Source organism: Cetorhinus maximus, chromosome 4 (genome assembly GCF_964194155.1).
Source record: "Cetorhinus maximus chromosome 4, sCetMax3.hap1.1, whole genome shotgun sequence".
Taxonomy (NCBI): Eukaryota; Metazoa; Chordata; class Chondrichthyes; order Lamniformes; family Cetorhinidae; genus Cetorhinus; species Cetorhinus maximus.
This window is the reverse complement of record NC_135882.1, coordinates 143,725,133-143,743,816: the sequence shown is the minus strand read 5'-3', so window position 1 is coordinate 143,743,816 and position 18,684 is coordinate 143,725,133. Positions and strand designations below refer to the sequence as shown.

At 42.1% G+C, this 18,684-nt stretch overlaps 1 protein-coding gene across 6 annotated transcripts in view; it reads left to right on the top strand.

Annotated features, from left to right (window-relative positions):
- Positions 1-18,684, top strand: part of zfat (zinc finger and AT hook domain containing) — a 200,467-nt gene that overhangs the window by 151,360 nt on the left and 30,423 nt on the right. For 2 of the 6 annotated variants that reach the window (XR_013576453.1, XM_078540956.1), the window contains exons 11-14: positions 3,944-4,032; positions 7,976-8,114; positions 13,227-13,314; positions 16,311-16,432. Coding sequence is in view for 4 of the 6 variants with exons in the window: in XM_078540956.1 (XP_078397082.1) it covers positions 3,944-4,032; positions 7,976-8,114; positions 13,227-13,314; positions 16,311-16,432 (438 nt within the window). In the remaining 2 variants the exon portion in view is untranslated. Of the gene's footprint in view, positions 1-3,943; positions 4,033-7,975; positions 8,115-13,226; positions 13,315-14,081; positions 14,190-16,310; positions 16,433-18,684 lie in introns of those variants that run through there. The other 4 variants (XM_078540953.1, XM_078540952.1, XR_013576454.1 and 1 more) reach the window with 3 other exon arrangements.

Sequence of the window (18,684 nt, the reverse complement as noted above, 5' to 3'; positions counted from 1 at the left end):
TCATTCAGTTCAAGCTTTGTCTAGTTCTTTTCTAGCAAGAGGAACTATTTAATCATTTTGTAGTTTTAATTTACATTCAAGAACTCGTATCTTTCTCAGAGCTCTATGGTGTTGGCATGGGATGCAACTGAGCCATTCTGTTTCAAAGCATTTCTCTTCTTTGTTTCATCATTAGCTTTGAGTATTGCTATTAGATGTTCTGTAACACCTTGTTCACATTTGGTCTGCATGTTTAATTCAGACAGCTTTATCTCGGGCGGATTCTTGTGGAGATGACAGGGGTCTCGGCCGCCAGCTGGAGAGCCAGCGTGACTCTCGTGCTGACTCTTCTCAGGAAGGCACACCACATCTTGTGCCACTCAGACACTTGACAGGCCAGATGTGCACCTTTCCCTGGGATTAAGGGCCCAGGGGGTGGAAATTCCATCTATTGAGAGCTACTACCAATTAGCACCAGCAACTCTTCTGCACTCAGCAGGGCCACCAGGGTGTCAATGGCTGTAGGTGGTACAACATCCATTCAATTGGATTGAGGAGGGACTCAGGCACAGGTGAGTGATGGGGAGGAGGGAGGAAGTGGCTCTCAGCAAGCCCCCTTTATCGATGCTGGGTCCCGCGATTAAGCACTTTTCTTTATTCTTTTGTGGGATATGCCTGTCACTGGTATGACCAGCATTGTTGCCCATCCCTAACTGCCCTTGAATTGAGTGGCTTGCAAGGCCATTTCAAAGGGCCGTTAAGAGTGAACCATATTGCTGTGTGTCTGGAGTCACATGTAGGCCAGAGGAGGTAAGGATGGCAGATTACCTATGCTAAAGAGCGTTAGACTGGGCCTCTGGATTACTAGCCCAGTGACATTACCTTTACAGCACCATGTCACTATTGAGTGCCTTTGAAGGATGGACCACCTTGGGAGCCTGTAAGCAAATAAGCTATCCCAGCATTGTGAGCCTCCCCATCCACCACTGGGTTAATACCAGCGGTGGAAGAATGAGGCCCTTAAGTAGGCATTAATTACGCACTTAAGGGCCTCAATTAGTGGCGGGGTGGGAAGGCCGTCCTCAAGCCTTCCCACCACGGACTTAATCGGGGTGGATGACGGGAAGGCGGCGGTTTCTCCAACCCATTAACTGCGCCTCTTCCAACAAACTCGCCACAGGGGAGGGCACAAGATTCCGCCCCTGGACTCCGACTGCATTAACTCTTTGTTTTCAGTCTAATGCTCCACTGTCTTTTCAACATTAGCAGTTCGAGTTTCTGATCCTTTAGACACAGCTTTAGTTGAAACAGTAATTTTCCAGCAGGTTTAGAGGAGACAATTGATTCTTTTATTCAATTTCCCTGCACAGCTTCAGTTTCCACAGCTTCAACAGAATATTCCAAAACCACTGGAAATGGCAATCCTTTATCCACGGCTAGGTAGTTTCGTAATAAAAAAAATTATACTATCAAAGGCAACTTACAGGACCGAAAAGTAAACCACATTTGAAACTAACATACAAAGGAACCAGTTAAGCAACTTCCATCAATACCCTGTATTAATATATTTTTCTTACGACCACGTGAGAAGGGGTGAAGTAACTCACCTATTCTGCCACTCCAGGCCTGACCATAACAGGGTTATTTTCTGAATTTATAAGGATGAAGGTATTGATTCAATGTCTGTGTTTAACCGTCTATGTGCTGATTGTAAAGAAACGAGCCTGACAGGTTTATTTTCTTGAGCTGCCAAGTCACCCAAGTAAAGATGTAAAGATATTTAAAAAGATAAACCCACGTCCCGACCTTCGCAACATGTGTGCACGCATGCAGAATAACAAGTTATACAATAGGAGGTTACTTTTTAGCCAAATTAAAATTCAATGATAAAAGGCAAAAATAGAGAATTCGCTGTTTGAGCCCTTTGCTGGTATATGTGGCTGTGGCAAAATATTTCCACAATGATCTTGAAATTTCAGTGGAGTTGAAGTCAATTTAAACTTCAATTTCTGGAAACAGTCTCTTTTTTTAAAAATTGATGACTTTTGCATCTGATGTTCCTTTCATTTGAAAATTCCCTATCTCTGTGCTGGATTTCAAACTGTAATAGAGATAGGGTCTTGAGCTTGAGAGGGAGAAGGGAGAGAGAAATGGTTACTGCTCCATTGGCAGATTTCTTCCAGACTCCTCCTTAGTGGCTTGGATGTTGTAATAAAGGACGTTTCAAAATGGTTATTCTAGTCACATGATCTCTCCTCATAATGATTTCAGAAGGTAATTGATTAGCTCATGCCTGGATAGACCGTGGCTATTATCTTATGGCCTAGGTGACTAGATTCTGTAATGTCCCAGCTATTAATTCTTGAATGATCCATCCTTCATCTTGATGAGATAGCAAGGACACCTTCCCTATAGCTATTGTCGCAGTAAGCTTCCTGTCTCTGCCTGAAAAGTAGCTTTATAGAGATGCAAATGGTAAGAGCCCTACAGTTTCAGTTCATCTTTTGAAGTAGTTCTTGACATCAGCAGATATGAAATTCCGTAGGAGGATGCCTTGGCATGCCTTAATTGTAACTTACATTGGAAATTTCCAGAAACTGGCCAATTCGGAATACCAGGTGATCTGTGGCAGCCATCTTATGTCAGTGCCTGTACTTGCTTTTAAAAGTTCTTTTAAAGCAGTTCAATATATATTTGATCAGCCGATGAAATTAGAGATTAATATAACATATGCACACACCACATTATTGTGACAATTTAGTGAATTTACTGGAGGGAAAGTCCCGTCACCTGCCAATGTCAGTGATTGTGCTGACTTCTGTATCTCTAAGAATAATAACTTGCCCACCTGTCTCACCAGACAAGCATGAGGACACTTCACCTTTAAACAGAAATCTTCCAAAATTTCCTGCACCCTGCCTCCTCTAGTGGCGAATACAGGAGAAGCTATAGGTTTGCAATCAGCCTTGCCCACTGGAACAGTAATTTCTGGAGGAATACTGTGCAATCTTACAAATGCTACAGTCTTAACTTTTCATTTCCAGCATTCCACCTTTAGGTGACCTCTTTATGACAAAGATAAGATGTTAGTACCCTTGAATCAACCTTAGTCTCCAGACTGTCTCTGTTATTATTCTGAGGAGAGTCTGTTTACTCCCTCAAGCCATTCTTTTCACTTTGACTCAATCTCTTATCCCTCCACATTCCGTGAAATAATTAAAAATAGGTTGGACAAGATTTTGAAAACTTTAGAGAGTTGATGCTATCAGAAGAATTTAAAAATAATGTCCTTTTGAGAGTAAGGTCCACCTGGAAGACCATAAAGATTTTAAGGTAAGAGAAGCTGCAGTAATGGCTGATGACAATGAGCTGACTTATAAGTATGTTAGCAACAGCTCATAGTTTGTGAACTCCCACAGAAACTGGAGAGATAAGAGAGAGAGAATCCAAATGAACCTAGCAATGATTAGGGCTTTCCAGGCAACAATGTGAGCAGCTGGGGATTCATTTCCCTCATTATCACTCTCTCCTTTTTCCTCCTCCTCCTTCAAATCATTGGAGGAGGACCTGAGCTCTTTGCCTTGTTCCTCCTTCAGGTCCAAGCATCGCTTTTATTACCGCAGTTATGCAGAACCAACAACCCACGACCATTGTGGAGAAGTTGACTGGTGCACACTGAAGAGCACTTTCAGATCTGTCAAAGCATCTAAAATACATCTTTAACATGTCAATGGCCTGTTATATGGCATTTATTGTAGTGCTGTTAAGCTTCATTGTTGGGGCGTCTGATGGGTTTCAGTAACCAAGTTTGTAGTGGCCTAGAAGCCACCCCTCAAATTGCTTTCATTTCACTGATGAGAAAATGAGCATCAATTACAAGAAATTTTACAAGAGGCACCTTCACTACATAAATTATTGATGATATTATTTCCTTCCTCACACAAGTTGTTTTCTTGTCCTGCAGGTAAACAATATAAATGTACAGTGTGTGACTACACCGCCGCGCAAAAGCCAAACCTCCTTCGGCATATGGAGCAGCATGCTGCATTCAAGGCAAGAATTATTTGCCTGGAATAAAATCTCATAAGACACTTATATAAACATTGATGGTTTGGCATTACTTCCAGTGAAGGCTGTTATCAGGAATCTAACTAAGGTTATCAGTCAGATTGTAGAATCATGACTCGTATGCCCAGTGGTTAATGGGCAGCATTATTGGTGACTGATAAGGAAATTTGTGAAAGAGGAAGTTATATCATGATTTTAAGTTGGGAAATCTCATTTGTTATGAAGTGTTGACTGAGCTGAACTGGGATTGGGTGTTTCGCTCTCTGAAAAGGAATGCTTTTCAGTTTCCAAGAAGCAAGTCGAGGAGGGCTAGATGGTCCTGTTAGTGTGCTTTCTCTTCTCATGGGGAAGCCCATGAGTCCTCAGCAACTACTCACAGTAGCATGATTAAAATCAGGAGCTTGCTATGCCACAGACCTGTGTTCAATTGCTCCTCAGAACAGCGTCATTCCTGACAATAGCGCTGAAGCAAGATATTGGTTTATGGCCCTCGACTAAAGGGGAGTGACACTAGGATGTGGGGCATACCTCCTATGAAGATGACACAGTACAGTCTGTAATCTTGCACTTGTTGCTGTTACCCTTGATGTAATGATTGCTGTTACAGTTAGCAGAAATGAGGGCTGGAATTTTACCATCTCAAATCGGGAAGGAACGGAGGCAAAACAGCAAAAAAATTGGCACAGGCCACATGCTAATCCGCTACCTTCGTTCCCAACTGATTTTTCTGAGGACAGCGTGAGGGGAGAGCAGGGGGATCAGGCAAGAAAGTGAAGTCACCTGCCTTGTTAATTGAGTGGCTTGAGGTCATTAGAGAGCTCTTTAGGAGATCATCTTCTGACCTGCAAGGTCATTAGCCAAAGAAGCCTGATTGGATATAATGTCTGAACTCTACCCTGTGTTGGACCAGCATTGCATTGTATATGAATTAATAATATTTCAAATTAAACAAAGCCATTAGTAGGACTAAAAAATATATTTATATTCGTGGCGGTGGCCGTCCCCTAGGATTTCTCTGAAGCTGTCTAGCTGCAACAGGTGTGAACAGGGGCAGCAGCACTGAAACCATTTCATTTAATGCAAAAAGTGATGGTTTGGTCAAAAAAGTACTGAGCAGTAATAAAATCTTAGTAATCAACCTTTCCCTATCCTATCCTGGGTCCCAGCTCTCCATTTGCCCTGACCACTGAAGATCCTCTCATTTGTTTATCGCCACACGCAAACAGCATGCACAGCAATGGCTACTGATTCGGCCAGAACATGGCCCACTTCCCTGGTGTCCTGCCTCCATTCCCACCATGCAGGCCACTATGTAACACACCATCTCTGGGATCAAAAAGACCCTGACCTGATAAAAATCCCACCTCCTGACAGGATAGCAGCAGATGCGGGAATGTGACGTGGATCACTTCTGGTGGGAAAACACAGCCCCAGGGAATCAAGTCTCATAATGCAAGAAACGCTAAAGGTTGAAAGAGTAAGAGACAAAATATGATAAATCAGGAAGCAGTAGTTCGGTGATGCCATACTTCAGTTAAAATAGGACCAAAGGACAACGGAGAGATTGAAGGTTGTAAGGACTTTAAAGATTTTGCACTTTTGGGAAAATATGAATTAGAATAGGGGATAGAAATTGTACATTAGTACAGGTGTAAATTGGAATGCAACAAAACCCAATTTTGAAATCACCTATCTGAGGGTCATTGTTGATGAGACAAGTGAACCAAAATATGCTTTGCGAGATGAGCGAGTTAGCCTGTGGAGAAAAAACTGGCACCAGCAGCACACCAAACTTATTGAACTGAGACCTGAGGCACAATTTTGAGCCAGACTCATGCTGCCCCCTTGAGGCTACCCCACCTGTGCAGCACCAGTTCTTGGCCCAGATGGTCTTTTACATTTTGATGTCAAACAGCAAGATTCTAGGAAGAGGAACAGCTTGTAGCATGCCATAATTGGAATGTAAAAGGAACAAAGTTCAGAAGAGTGCCACTATTAATAAAATAGAGTTGCAATTGGGAGGGAGGGAGATGCAGAGAATTAGAACAGGCCAGATATTTATGGAGTCGGGAAGACTCTGCAGGCCTTTAAAAATGGCGTGTGGGATCCGGATGCAGAAGTCTTGCCCCCATTTCTGACAGATCTAATTTTTACTGGCAGGGGAAAGGGCATAATTCACACAGGAAGGAAACTCGAACTCATCAGGGCCATTTGAACTCTGCAAAGTTCAAGCAGACCCCATTTTCGCTGTTGCAAGGGTCTTAACCCACAGTTTGGGAGTCATTAATTGATGGAATAGACTTAAACAATCTTGAAGGGCAGATAAGATATGTATGACTGTCATGATCTGAAGTTTTTTAAATACCCTGCTCTTTAAACTTAAAGAAAAACATACTGCAGCTGTCAATGAGATTTTATAAAACCCTCTGCTGGAATGCTTTGATTGACAGGTATAGGTTAGGAAAAAAAATTAGTATTTACTCGTGCACTTTCAACAGAGCTCTTCATTGACATTTCCGAAGGACTATTATTACATACTTATAAATGCTTGGCTGAATTTCAAAAGCTACAATCAACTCAACAGGAAATTCTGAGTTAACAGTTTGATTGGCAATTTAAAGATTAAGGATTATTTGCCTTTGATGTGGGGTCTGAATAGAAGTTTGTTTTTATAAGATATCAACCACTTGAAATTTAAAAGCTTTGAATAGGTTTTGTGAATGGGGTTTTTTTTGGCTATCAAATGTGTAGGAGTGAGACCTGTATTAGATTGTTAAAAAAATTGTCATCTCCACATGGCTGCTGAGATCTGCCCATGGTGGATACTGGGAGAGTGGAGGCGGCATGAAAGGTATGAGGGGCTGGATGGGAGGCCTGATTTGGCATGAAGGGTTTGAGGGGCCATGAGAGTTGGGTGGGGGGGCGTGAGTTGGCATTAAGTTGGTTTGGAGGATATGAGGGGTCATGGGAGGTAGGTGAGGGGTGAGGCTAGAATGTCTAACAACTTCTAAAACAACTAAGATAAAGTCCCAGATAACCGAGGCAGGCTTCCTAACCAGCCTGCCTTGGCACTCGCCCATCCCCCTTGGTTGCCTAGACTCTGTTTCCAGGGTCTGCAGGCCTGACACTATCCATAGCTTTTCCTACCCACTGTGCGCCTCCCCCTCCCCCACATCCCCAAGTGCAAATCACGTTTCAGGGCGCTTTTTACCGAGGCAGGTCCAGTGAGTCAGAAAAATTTCCCAACCTACCTCAGTAGCCAAAATCTGGCCCAGTGAGTGAGTTTGAAAACTAGGGGCCTGATTTTCTTCCCTCTGCTGCATCCAGGCAATGGATAGATGCAGTATTAAGTATGCTACATTAAGCTACAGAGTATCCATATTTGGTAGACCGGGCCATTTACCTTATTGCTTGATGCTATTGCTGATTCGGCCACCATTGATGGGGTTAGATTACAGTATTGCTTAGTTGCTGTTAGTGTTTTGTTTTCTAGCCAGATAGTTTTCTCCATCAAATTTCTTGATGATTTCTTGGTTCCTGTTGGACATGGCTGATTCTGTTGTGGATAATACTTGATTATCATGGTTGCTAGTTGTTGTGGTTAGCTTGTGATTGCTTTCTGATTGTTGCAACCTTTGGGATTCCTGATGCAGTTTTTGTTTTTTTGCGGTTGCTACTGCCATCACTGCTATTGGTGTGGATGTTGCTGCTAGCCCTATTGTTGGTGTAGTTGTTGCTATCTGTATTGTCAGCGTAGATGTTGCTGCTATCCCTGTTCTTGGTGCAGATCTTACTAATATCTCTATTGTTGGTGTAGATGTTGCTGCTATCCTTGTTGTTGAGTTGGATGCTGCTGCTATCCTATTTGTTGTTTCTGTGTTATTGGTCTGGTTGCTGTTACTAGTTATATTCTCCTTATTCACTTCAGCCTTTCCGATGTGCGCTGTGCCACTATTCCTGTAACATGGCTGGATCACTGAAGAGACATTACCACAAGAAACACCCCAATGATGAATATGTCAATGCTGGGACTGGTGTGCTAGCTCAGGAAAGTGTGACGCAACAAGGTATTAAGAGCTTTGCTTTGAAATACTGCATGCAGTTTACAGTAAAGTTGATTACTGAATTACCTTTCATAGTAAAATTGAAGTTCCACATAGAGTGCCAATTCGTCCTCACTTTCATTTCTCTATTAAGTCCTGGCTCCGCTAACATCCAGGGATTTTTCAGCTTCTGTTTGATTCTTCTAGCCATTCTGGTCATTTTCCATTTTCTCATGGTCTCTGTTTGCATTTCCTAGTCTCTGTATTTCTCTATCTGATAGCATCCTCCAATATTGAGGGAGAAATTTGGCTTGCTTGGTAGCATTAAGAAGGTGGAGTCATTGGAACTCAATATCAATTGAATGTATAACAGCAAGATGTATTTTTGCCATTGTCTCTTCATGATCTATTGCTTGGGTCTTTGCCCTGGCAACAGTTTTTAGCTTTGCTACCTCTGAGTTGGATGATTGTGGACTCCATTTTCTTTCTCTCACTCTCTTGATTTAGTGTCCTTGGTTGTCCAAGAGTTGCTAATCAAAGCTCGCCACACATTTCCTGTGATCTCTCTGAATGAACTCAGCTAGTACAGGGATTGAACCAACACTGGCAGTGTTATGAAGCACCACACTCTTAACCAACCAAGCCAGCCTGCTCTACAGACTCCATTATTTGGGCTGATACACCAGTACAGTATTGAAGGTTTGCTAGATTGGTCAACATGCCATCCTTTAATTGAGATGTTAAACCAAAACCTCAATTTGGGCAGGTATTAAATTCTTTACTAATTTTTAAGCAACAGGGAATTCTCTTGATATTCCAGCCATGTTTCTCTCTCAACCAGTATCATCAAAAATGTTGATCTCATTGCTATTGATGGCATCTTGCTATGTTGAAAAACAGCTGCCACATTTACACTCCAAAAGTAATTTACTATTTGAAACATTTCTGTGGTACCTTAGCAGTTTTCTCAGATGCACATTGCTATATAGAAGGTTCAGCTGACTAGCATGATACACATTGTATTTTCATAAAAGAAGAAAAAAACTACAGATGCTAGAAATCCAAATCTAAATAGAAAATGCTAGAAACGCTCAGCAGGTCAGTCATTTTCTGTGGAGGGAGCAGACATGTCAATATTTTAGATATGGAACCTGCATCAAAATACTTCCACCTGATAAAGTATCCCTACCTCAAATATTATTTTGTCTGCAATCTCCATCCCTGGAAAGTTGATGTCATCCGCACTTTAAAGTCCCTTGACAGCTTCCCCTATGCACTCTTCATTCCTCTGACATCAGGCTTCCCTCACTCCCTCTTGCTCTACCATTGACAGCCACATACTCCTTGTAATTCCCTGCTCAGTTCTTTCCTCTTTTTATCAGCATCATCAGGACCCCTCATTTCACTTGTATTTAATGTTACTCTTTTCCTGGTTTGCTCGGCATTCACAGCTTTGTCCTCCTAATGTTAAATGCACATGTAAAGAGCCATGCAAAGGTAAACTGTTACTGTAGGTGGGACTGTGGGGAAGGTGGCAATAGATGCCAGATGTACCACTCCGCCATTTGTCTCTACCTGTCCACTGCCTCAGCATTGTCTGACTGATTCTCTGGCATTCAATCTTGGATGAACTACAGTTTTCTCCAGCTAAACATTGGTAAGACCAAAGCCATCATCTTCAGCCCATGCCATGAACTCAGCACCCTTCATTCTAACCCCGTCCCCTACAAGTGACTCAGGATGACATTGGTGTCACACTTGTGTTCAAAATGAGCTTCTGACTTCACATTCGTGCCATCACTAAGTCCACCTATTTCCCCTCAGTAATATTAACCGACTTTGCCCCTGTTTTCGCTTATCTGCTGTTGAAGCCCAGATTCATATCTCTGTTACCTCTAGACTTGATTATTCCAATGCATTCCAGGCTGGTCGCCCATGTTGTACCCTTTGTAAACTTGAGGTCATCCAAAACTCTGCTGCTCATGTCTTAACTCAAACCAAGTCCATTCCACACTATGCTCGCTTACCTGTATAGGCTCCCAATCAAGCAACATCTTGATTTTAGAATTCTCATATTTGTTTTCAAATCCCTCTTTGGCCTTAACCCACCCTATTTATGTAATCTCTTCCTCACCCATAACCCTCTGAGATATCTGCATTCCTCTTATTCTGACCTCTTGTGCATTCCTGATTTTAATCACTCCATCATTGGTGGCCAAGCCTTCAGTTAAGCAGGCTAAGCTCTGGAATACCTTCCCTACACTCCCGGCCTCTCTACCTTGCTTTCCTCCTTTACAACACTCATTAAGACCTATCTCTTTGACCAATTTTTAGTCACCTGACATAATACTTCTTTAGGTGGCTCAGAGTCATACTTTTATAACATTCCTGTGAAGGACCTTGGGATATTTTATTATGTTAAAGGCGCTAAACAAATATATGTTGTTGATGTTGTTGAACGAAACCATTCACAATTGCGGCATTCTGTTCCATGCTGAGCTGACTTTCTGACCTATATCCTCTCAACTGAAGAGATTGCTACGTCCACCTTTGTAACATCACCCGTGTCCAACTTGCCAGACCTCATCCACTGTTTGAACTCGCATCCATGCTTTTGTCACTTCCAGACTTGACTATTTCAGTGCTTACCTGGACTCTGGTCTCCCATCCTCCACCCTCCATAAACTTGAACTCATCGAAAACTCTATTGCCCTTATTCTGTCCCACACCAAGGCCTAAATCTTTGCTCCCAGGTCAGGAGCACAGATTTGGGGCAATTCCCAACTCCGCAAACCCAACCTGTGGAAAACTGCCTTGGATGGTAGGGTTTTTTCCCAGGGATGGGGCAGGGTGAAATGGGAATTGGGCTCACTGCCCCTTGGAAACATTTCAGAGGCAGCACAGGGGCTGCCGAGTACAGAAAAAGCTCAGTGCTCCAGCATTGTGTGGGGGGAAAAAATAAAAAGAAGCCCTCCAGCTCTTGCCCTTCACCCCTCATCCCCCCTACTCCCCCTGCCACATCCATGACAACCTATGCCACCTCATGCCCCTCACCCACCCCCATGGCCCATCACACCCTTCAGGTCAACCTATGGCCCTCTGTCCATCCCCATTGCCCTTTATAGCCCCTATGCCAACTTAGTGTCAACCCATACTGACCTATACCCCTATCTACCCAACCTTTGCCCTTACACTTACCATACTAACTCACCTAATATCCACCATGGCAGGCCTCAGGACCCATGCTGAGATTAAAATGTTCTTAAGTGTCTATTGAAAAAAACACCTGCATTGATAAAAATCTAACTCCTTTAATCTCTTATATAAACAAGCATTAGTACTCATAGTCCCACTTCAAAGATTTTATAACCACTTAGAGCTTTCATCAAACTGTGAACTGACATGAACCCCACTGTGATAATGATGCTATTTGGTAGTACAGAACTCGAATATTGCTGAAAAAAGAAACATGTCTAAGCTTTTCATCTTGCACTCTTCAGGATACTCGCAAGAATACCAATATAAGGGGGGAAAACAACAATTTATACTGTATGTGAAGTGAGTGGCGATTGGTTGGCAAGTGGCATTGCCATGGAGAATGCACCCCTGATGGTGACTGACAATTAACTGCCAAGCATTGTTTGTTTGAATTTAGACCAGGCAGCTTGACCCTGATTGGTCAAGGCATTGCCCTGAGGAATGAGTCAGTGAATGGCTGTCACTTATTTTGTTTAGCTTAGACATGTCTCTTTTTTCAGCAATCCTATAATGGGGGCCCGAGGCTTATGTCAACAGACAGTGAAATAGCAAGCAGTGACTTTTTTTAACACTGCGGACAGTTTTTATTCAAATACTTAAAGGGCAGGAGATTTAAATGCCTTGACAGCTCCCTTTGACAGTTCCCTTTAACAGCTCCCTTTGACATTTGCAATTATCTTGACAGTTATGAGTTTAAGCACTTTTTACCACATTCATGTCTGATTTTAACAATTCCAAAGAGCACCTTACCTCTCCCAAAGGGCACCTGACCTGACTAAAGGCGTCCCTGACCATATCTAAAAGAATATCTTACCTCTCCAAAAAGGTAGCCCACCACAGCAAAGAATTCTGATAAGTTTAGACCTCCTGCTAGGTCTAAAATGCACAAATCATGTTTTAGACATCTCATTAATGAAAATCAGATTCCCCCTAAAGGCAGCTGCCTCCATGAAGCATGGATGTGCAAATCACAACCCGCCTCTGTTCCCCTCACTGTCCCCTGGGAAAATGGTGAATGCCAAGTTCATGGGCGGGGCTTCCGGATTCAGGCCTGTGGCCTCATTTTTGCTACAGCAGAGAGCTTCTCAGCCTGCGCCAAAATTTCCACTGAATTCTCAATCATTACACCAATCTACATTGGTCCACAATCCCTCCAGTGTCTTTAAAATTCCCTATTATGACCGCCCCTCCCGATTTTTTGTACCTCTTTCAATCCTATATCCCTCCAGAACTCTCTGTTCCTCTGACTCTGGCTTCTTATACCGTTTCCCCACCATTGGTGAATATGCCATCTTAACTTCTCTACCTTTCCTCCTCCTCGTCCCCTCTCTGCTTCTTGAGGAGCTTCCTTAATCCAGCTCCTTGATCAAGGGTTTAGTTACCCTTCCAATATTGCTTTCTTAGACTATGCCTGTCACGGACGGGACCCCCTGCGGGCGAGGTGGTGCCCCAGCCAGAAGCTCATTGACTTGCGGCGGGACGAGAAGATGTGGAAAATCCCACCCTATGTGTGTGAAGCTTCTTTTTCTATATTTAAGGCACTATTTCCAATTAATATCTAATCAAGTGCCATCTGGTCAAGGCAGGATCAGGCACAGCTAGAATACCTTCCACCTACTAGTGGTCTAATAGCCTACAAACATTCATTACCTAAGCTCACACATGAATAACAACCACTTGGCATGGAAAACTGCTAGAAATACCAGCAAAAGCTGCTGTAGTGCTTGGATCTGATGAGCTCTGGAGAAAGGGATCTATCTGAAGTGGTAATGGTTTCTCTCGATGAGGCTGTTTTGCTGTGCATTTGAAATACTAATAAGTTTCTTTTTAAGATATGAGCACCCTGCAGTACATTTCTGTCCATTTGTTTTTATTCAGATTTGCAGCATTTGCTGTTTAGCTGGCACAGACACAATGGACTACCTCCCTCCTCTTGTACTGTATACGTCTATCTGTCTCTTTTACAGTAAGAAGTGATAGATAAAAACTACATTAAATCTCCCATTGTAAAACATATTTTACAAATCAGAAGAGGTGAATTGTCTATCAATACTGTTAGTGCTCATCTGGAATGCAGTCATACTACCATGGGAAAGATTTTATTACTTTTCAGTGGTTGCAACATAGGGATAATACCAGAAATCCAGGTTGAGGCATATTTAAGGAAGTTAGGATATTCCTGTTGGTACTGAGGACACTCCGAGGTCCTAGCACAAGAATGATGGGAGCAGCTGTATGGCTCAATATCACACGGTGGACCATTTATCCACTGAAATTTCATAGAAGCTTTTATAATGGATTTAGAAAGTTTGCTTTGATATTTAAAAATGATTTTAAAAAATATATCATGTTCAGCTTGTGCGATTATAAGTACGACTCACAAAGATGTTTCTCGAATAACCTCCTTTCTTTGAAACATTGGGAATTTGGAGGCTTCACAAAAGTCAGTCCACGGAGCTCCTAATGTTTCAGCAGGTTTATCAAGTGAATAGTGGAGCCATTCAGACTAGAAAGATCCCAGGTTTAATTCCCTGATCTGTGTAGAATTTGAATTCAGTTAAAAACTTGGTAAAGGAAAAGCTGGTATCAGTAGAAGTGACTGTAAAGCTATTGGATTGCCATAAAAGCCCAACTGGTCCTTCAGAAAAGGAAACATAACACCCTTACTAGGTCTGGCCTATGTGTGACTCCAGACCCACACCAATGTCTTTGACTCTTAACTTTTCCCTGAAGTAGCCCAGCAAGCCATTCAGTTTCAAGTCTAGCTTTTCATGGCAACTGAAGATGGACAACAAATGGCGGCCATGCCTTCTCTGAATGTCTGCTCAACCTCATTCTTTTGTGAATTATCTTGGAACATAAAAGCACTGAATAGGGAATAAAACATGAGGCTGTGCTGCCATGAAAAAACTTACTAGATGTGAACACTGAGCACAAGATCAAGGTTTTTACTCCTGAAGTCAGCAGGTGATCTCAGACTGAAACTGTTGATAATCAAAACAGTTCATCAGTTGAAAAATAAATAGACCACTGCAAACGCCGATGAAGTAGCATGCTAGTTGACAATAGAGACTGTTGTAAGGAGGACATGTGAAGGAAAATCCCATGAGCATGGTAAAAATGTTTTATTTTCCCTTCTATCTTAACAATTCTACCCAATGGTAATTGTGGGAAATCAACAGTGAAATAGATTGTTATGACTTAATACAGCATATAAACCATTTTACTGACTCAAAGGTGGCTTAATTCTCAGTAGTTCTGAGCAGGAATATCGAAAGTAATGGGAAATGAGCATTGAGTTCAGGATACAAAAAACTGATGAATGCCATTTTACAGTATCACCAGTATCAGCATTATATAATCAAAAAGCCATAAGAGGATTTCAGATAAGGTTATTACCATGTTTTCTTATAAAAGGTATGTTATGTTCCTTTTTGCTGAAAAAAAGAGACATGCTTTTCATCTTGCACTCATCAGGACAAATGCAAGAATGTCAAATTTCAAAGGGAACAATAATTTATTTTGCATGAGTAAAAGTGTGCTAATTGGTTGGCAAAGTGGCTTTGATTGGTCGAGACGTTGTCATGGTGAATGCACCATGGAGCTATTGTCCCCCATGTTTTTGTTTATTCAAGAAAAGGTGCAATGTCTGGATATATTCCTTTTGTCTACAGAGGAAAGGTAATTGTGTATGAATATATGTAGCTTCTAACAAGCGTGCGTGAGCTATATTGCAAGCCCAAATTAAAATTTTTAATTGGTTGTTGGTGCAATTCCTCACACACTCGTGATTGTTTCAGCAAATGCTGCCCAATCACGGCATCACATCTAACGTTAGACATAGTTTTGCAAGCACAGGTTGGTTGAGTACAGTCAGTACTCGGCCAATTGTGAACTGCTGAAGGGACGTACTGTTTGATATGATTCACTAGTCGTTGGGACGTGTGGCCTATGTACCTAGAATCGCACTGGCACTGAAATTCATATACCACATTACTCATTTGTGTGGTAGTTATTCATCGTGCATACTCACGAATGGGCCAAAGCCCACAATCTACAGCCTAAAAAGTGCCTAGTCTATCTCAAATTACCCTGGAAGAGTAAAGAATCACTTGTTTGAGCTGTTTCATGCTGCTGTTGTGCAGTGGCAACACAAGTGATGTTTTCCACTAACAGAATGCTGACATCAAGCCAAAAAGATGTTCTGCCTATCAAATAAATGAGTAATATGGCATATGAATTTCAGTGTTGGTGCAATGCCAGGTATGCATGTTCCAACAACTGGTACTGGCAGATTGTATCAGACAGCTTGTCCTTGTCCACAATTGGCAGAATACTCGCTGTACTCAACATGAGTACAACCTGAGCTCTAAAGAAGGATCATACGGACTCGAAACATTAACTCTGTTTCTCTCTCCACAGATGCTGCTAGACCTGCTGAGTTTTTCCTGCATTTTATGTTTTTGTTCTCAACCAGCCTGTGCCTGCAAAACTCAGAACATAATGTCTAACGTTAGATGTAATTTTGTGATTGGGCAGCACTTGCTGAACAATTCCAAGTGTGCTAAGAACTATACTAACAACTAATTTAAGATTATCAATCAGGCTCATAATGTAGCTCAGTTACGCTTGCTTGAAGCTACATATATTCATTTGCAGGGACCTGTCGTCTGCAGGCAAAAGGAATATTTACAGACATTGCACCTTCTTGAATAAACAAAAGCATGTGGGACAATAGCTCCCTGGCGCACTCGCCAAGGAAATGTCTTGACCAATCAGGGCTGATTTGCCGTCCAATCAGCACCCCTTTTCACATGCAGTATATAGTTTTGCTGCCTTTGAAATTTTGCATTCTTGCATCTCTCCTGATGAGTGCAAGATGAAAAGCTTCGACAGCATTTATTTTCTAAGCAATACTGAAGTCTGTACAACCAAGCAACTATTTTCTTTTTTATTTTAAAGGTGGTGTAAAATGTCCAGTGTGCAGTTTTGTATACGGTACCAAGTGGGAACTGAACAGACACTTGAAAAACAAGCATGGACTGAAGATTGTGGGCAGCATAGAAGGGGAAGCCATAGAGCAGGTACTTATTTCTTCTTCTAAAGGTAATAAATCTTACAAGGCTCTAAATCCAACTAACTCAGCAGCAATTTTCCTCACAGCTTTGTGAATAGCCTTGAGACAATTTTAATGTTAAAGGCACTGTATAAATGCAAGTTGTTGTTCCGTGATCAGCTCACTAAGCTTCTATTCATGTAATGTCAAAAGAGTAGCTTGCATTCCTTTCTAAAGACAAGGTGTGCTGACACAATTTTAGTGCAATTATGATTTAATCAAAAAAATATTGGTCACAAAAATTTTGTGGGTGTAGTCCTGTTGTAACTTCATCTGACCACCTGATCAGGAATAGTGGCCACTGCTGAGGCAGGCAGGGGTCTTGCAGCCTACAGCCGGTAAGATAAAAAAAATTAAAAATTTCAGAGATCAAGTGCTGAAGAGGAAACCCCTCAGGGGATAACGTTGGAGCCACAGGTGGTGCTGCCTTCCCTGCCTGCCGTCCCTTTTTAATAAAACTATCCGCCCCACAACCACCATGTTGATGCTGGAGGCTGCCTCCATTTAGCTGTCGGCCTCCCCACATGATGGGGTGGTGGGGGTGGGGTGGGGGGCGTTGATCCATCTTCGGCAAAATGCTGATGGCTTGATAAAGTGGCCCGTAATAGGGCCTTTACATACTTAAGTTGACCGTCCACCTCTTCCTGGTCCCACCATCAGTAAAATTCTCTATGGGTGGGATATGGTCAGAGACCAGATCTGCCACAGTTCCCCATCACTTTACCCTCCCCTTCCTCCATTCCCGCCTTCTCAGGGCTGGTAAAATTCTGCCCCTTATCTCTGAAGTATCAGTCCAGGCTTCTAGATTACTAGTTCAGTAGCATTACTGCTATTCTACTGTTCCTCAACTTGTTCAAATGGCATGGACTAGTAGGACCGAGTGGGCTGTTTACATATTGCAAATACGTGTGTCTATCCTTTTCCTATTTTGACTCTTTTTAAATAAAATACGTAAGCTGAATTTTGCAAGAATACAAATCATTAGTGAAGAAGTGGATAGGAGGGGAAGATATGAGTGGAACAGTATCAGAAGGAAACAGGCTGAGGGTTGGGCAGCTCTTACATCAAACCACTTACCCTCAGGAGAGTGATTATGGTTGAGGAAAAGTGGATTGTGTGTTAACAATGAGGAGTTCTAAAGAGGAGAGGAAGGGGACACAGTGAGAGTCAGGAATGAAAAGAAGGTGAAAGGATAGTGGAAAGATAAAGAGGTAAGGTATGTGCTGGGAGTGAAGGAGTGGAAAAGCACAAGTATTGAGGGAGGGGATAGAAAAAGGCTACCAACGACAACAGGTTGAGCTAGGAAGAGCAAAATAGAAGAGAAAGAATATAGTAATAGGAATAGGTTATTTGGATCCTCAAGCATATTCCACCATTCAACATGGTCATGGCCCATTTAACTGATTTTGGTCAATACTCTTTGATGTCCTTACCAACAAAAAACATCAATTTTAGTTTTAAATATTAAATATTTAAATTAACTCAGCCATCCAGTTTTATCAGGGAGCAATTTCTAGATTTCCACTGCCCTTCATGTGAAAAAGTGCTTCCAATTTTTGTCCTAAATTGCCTAGCTCTATATTTAAGATAATGCCCCCTTGTCCTGAATTCTCCCACCAGAGGGAATAGTTCTGCATTTACCCTATTGACACCCTTTATCATTTTTTGGACCTCTATGATCAACCTTCAACTTTCTAAACTCAAGGGACCACAACATAAATTCATGCAATCTGTTCTCACATTTAACTCTTTTTTATTAGCTGAGGCATAGAATATAAGAGCAAGGAGGTTATGCTGGAACTGTATAAAACACTGGTTAGGCCACAGCTAGAGTATTGCGTGCAGTTCTGGAATCTGCATTATAGGAAGGATGTGATTGCACTAGAGAGAGTGCAGAGGAGATTTACCAGGATGTTACCTGGGCTGGAGAGTTTTAGTTATGAGGAGAGATTGGATAGACTGGGGTTATTTTCCCAGGAGCAGAGGAGATTGAGGGGGGACATGAGGTGTATAAAATTATGAGGGGCATAGATAGGGTAGACAGGAAGGAAATTTTCCCCTTGGTGGAAGGATCAAGGGGCAGGAGGTTTAGAGGGGATGTGAGGAAGAATTTTTTCACCCAGAGTGTGGTGGGAACCTAGAACTCACTGCCTGAAAGGGTGGTAGAGGCAGAAACCCTCATAACATTTAAGAAGTATTTGGATGTGCACTTGCAATGCC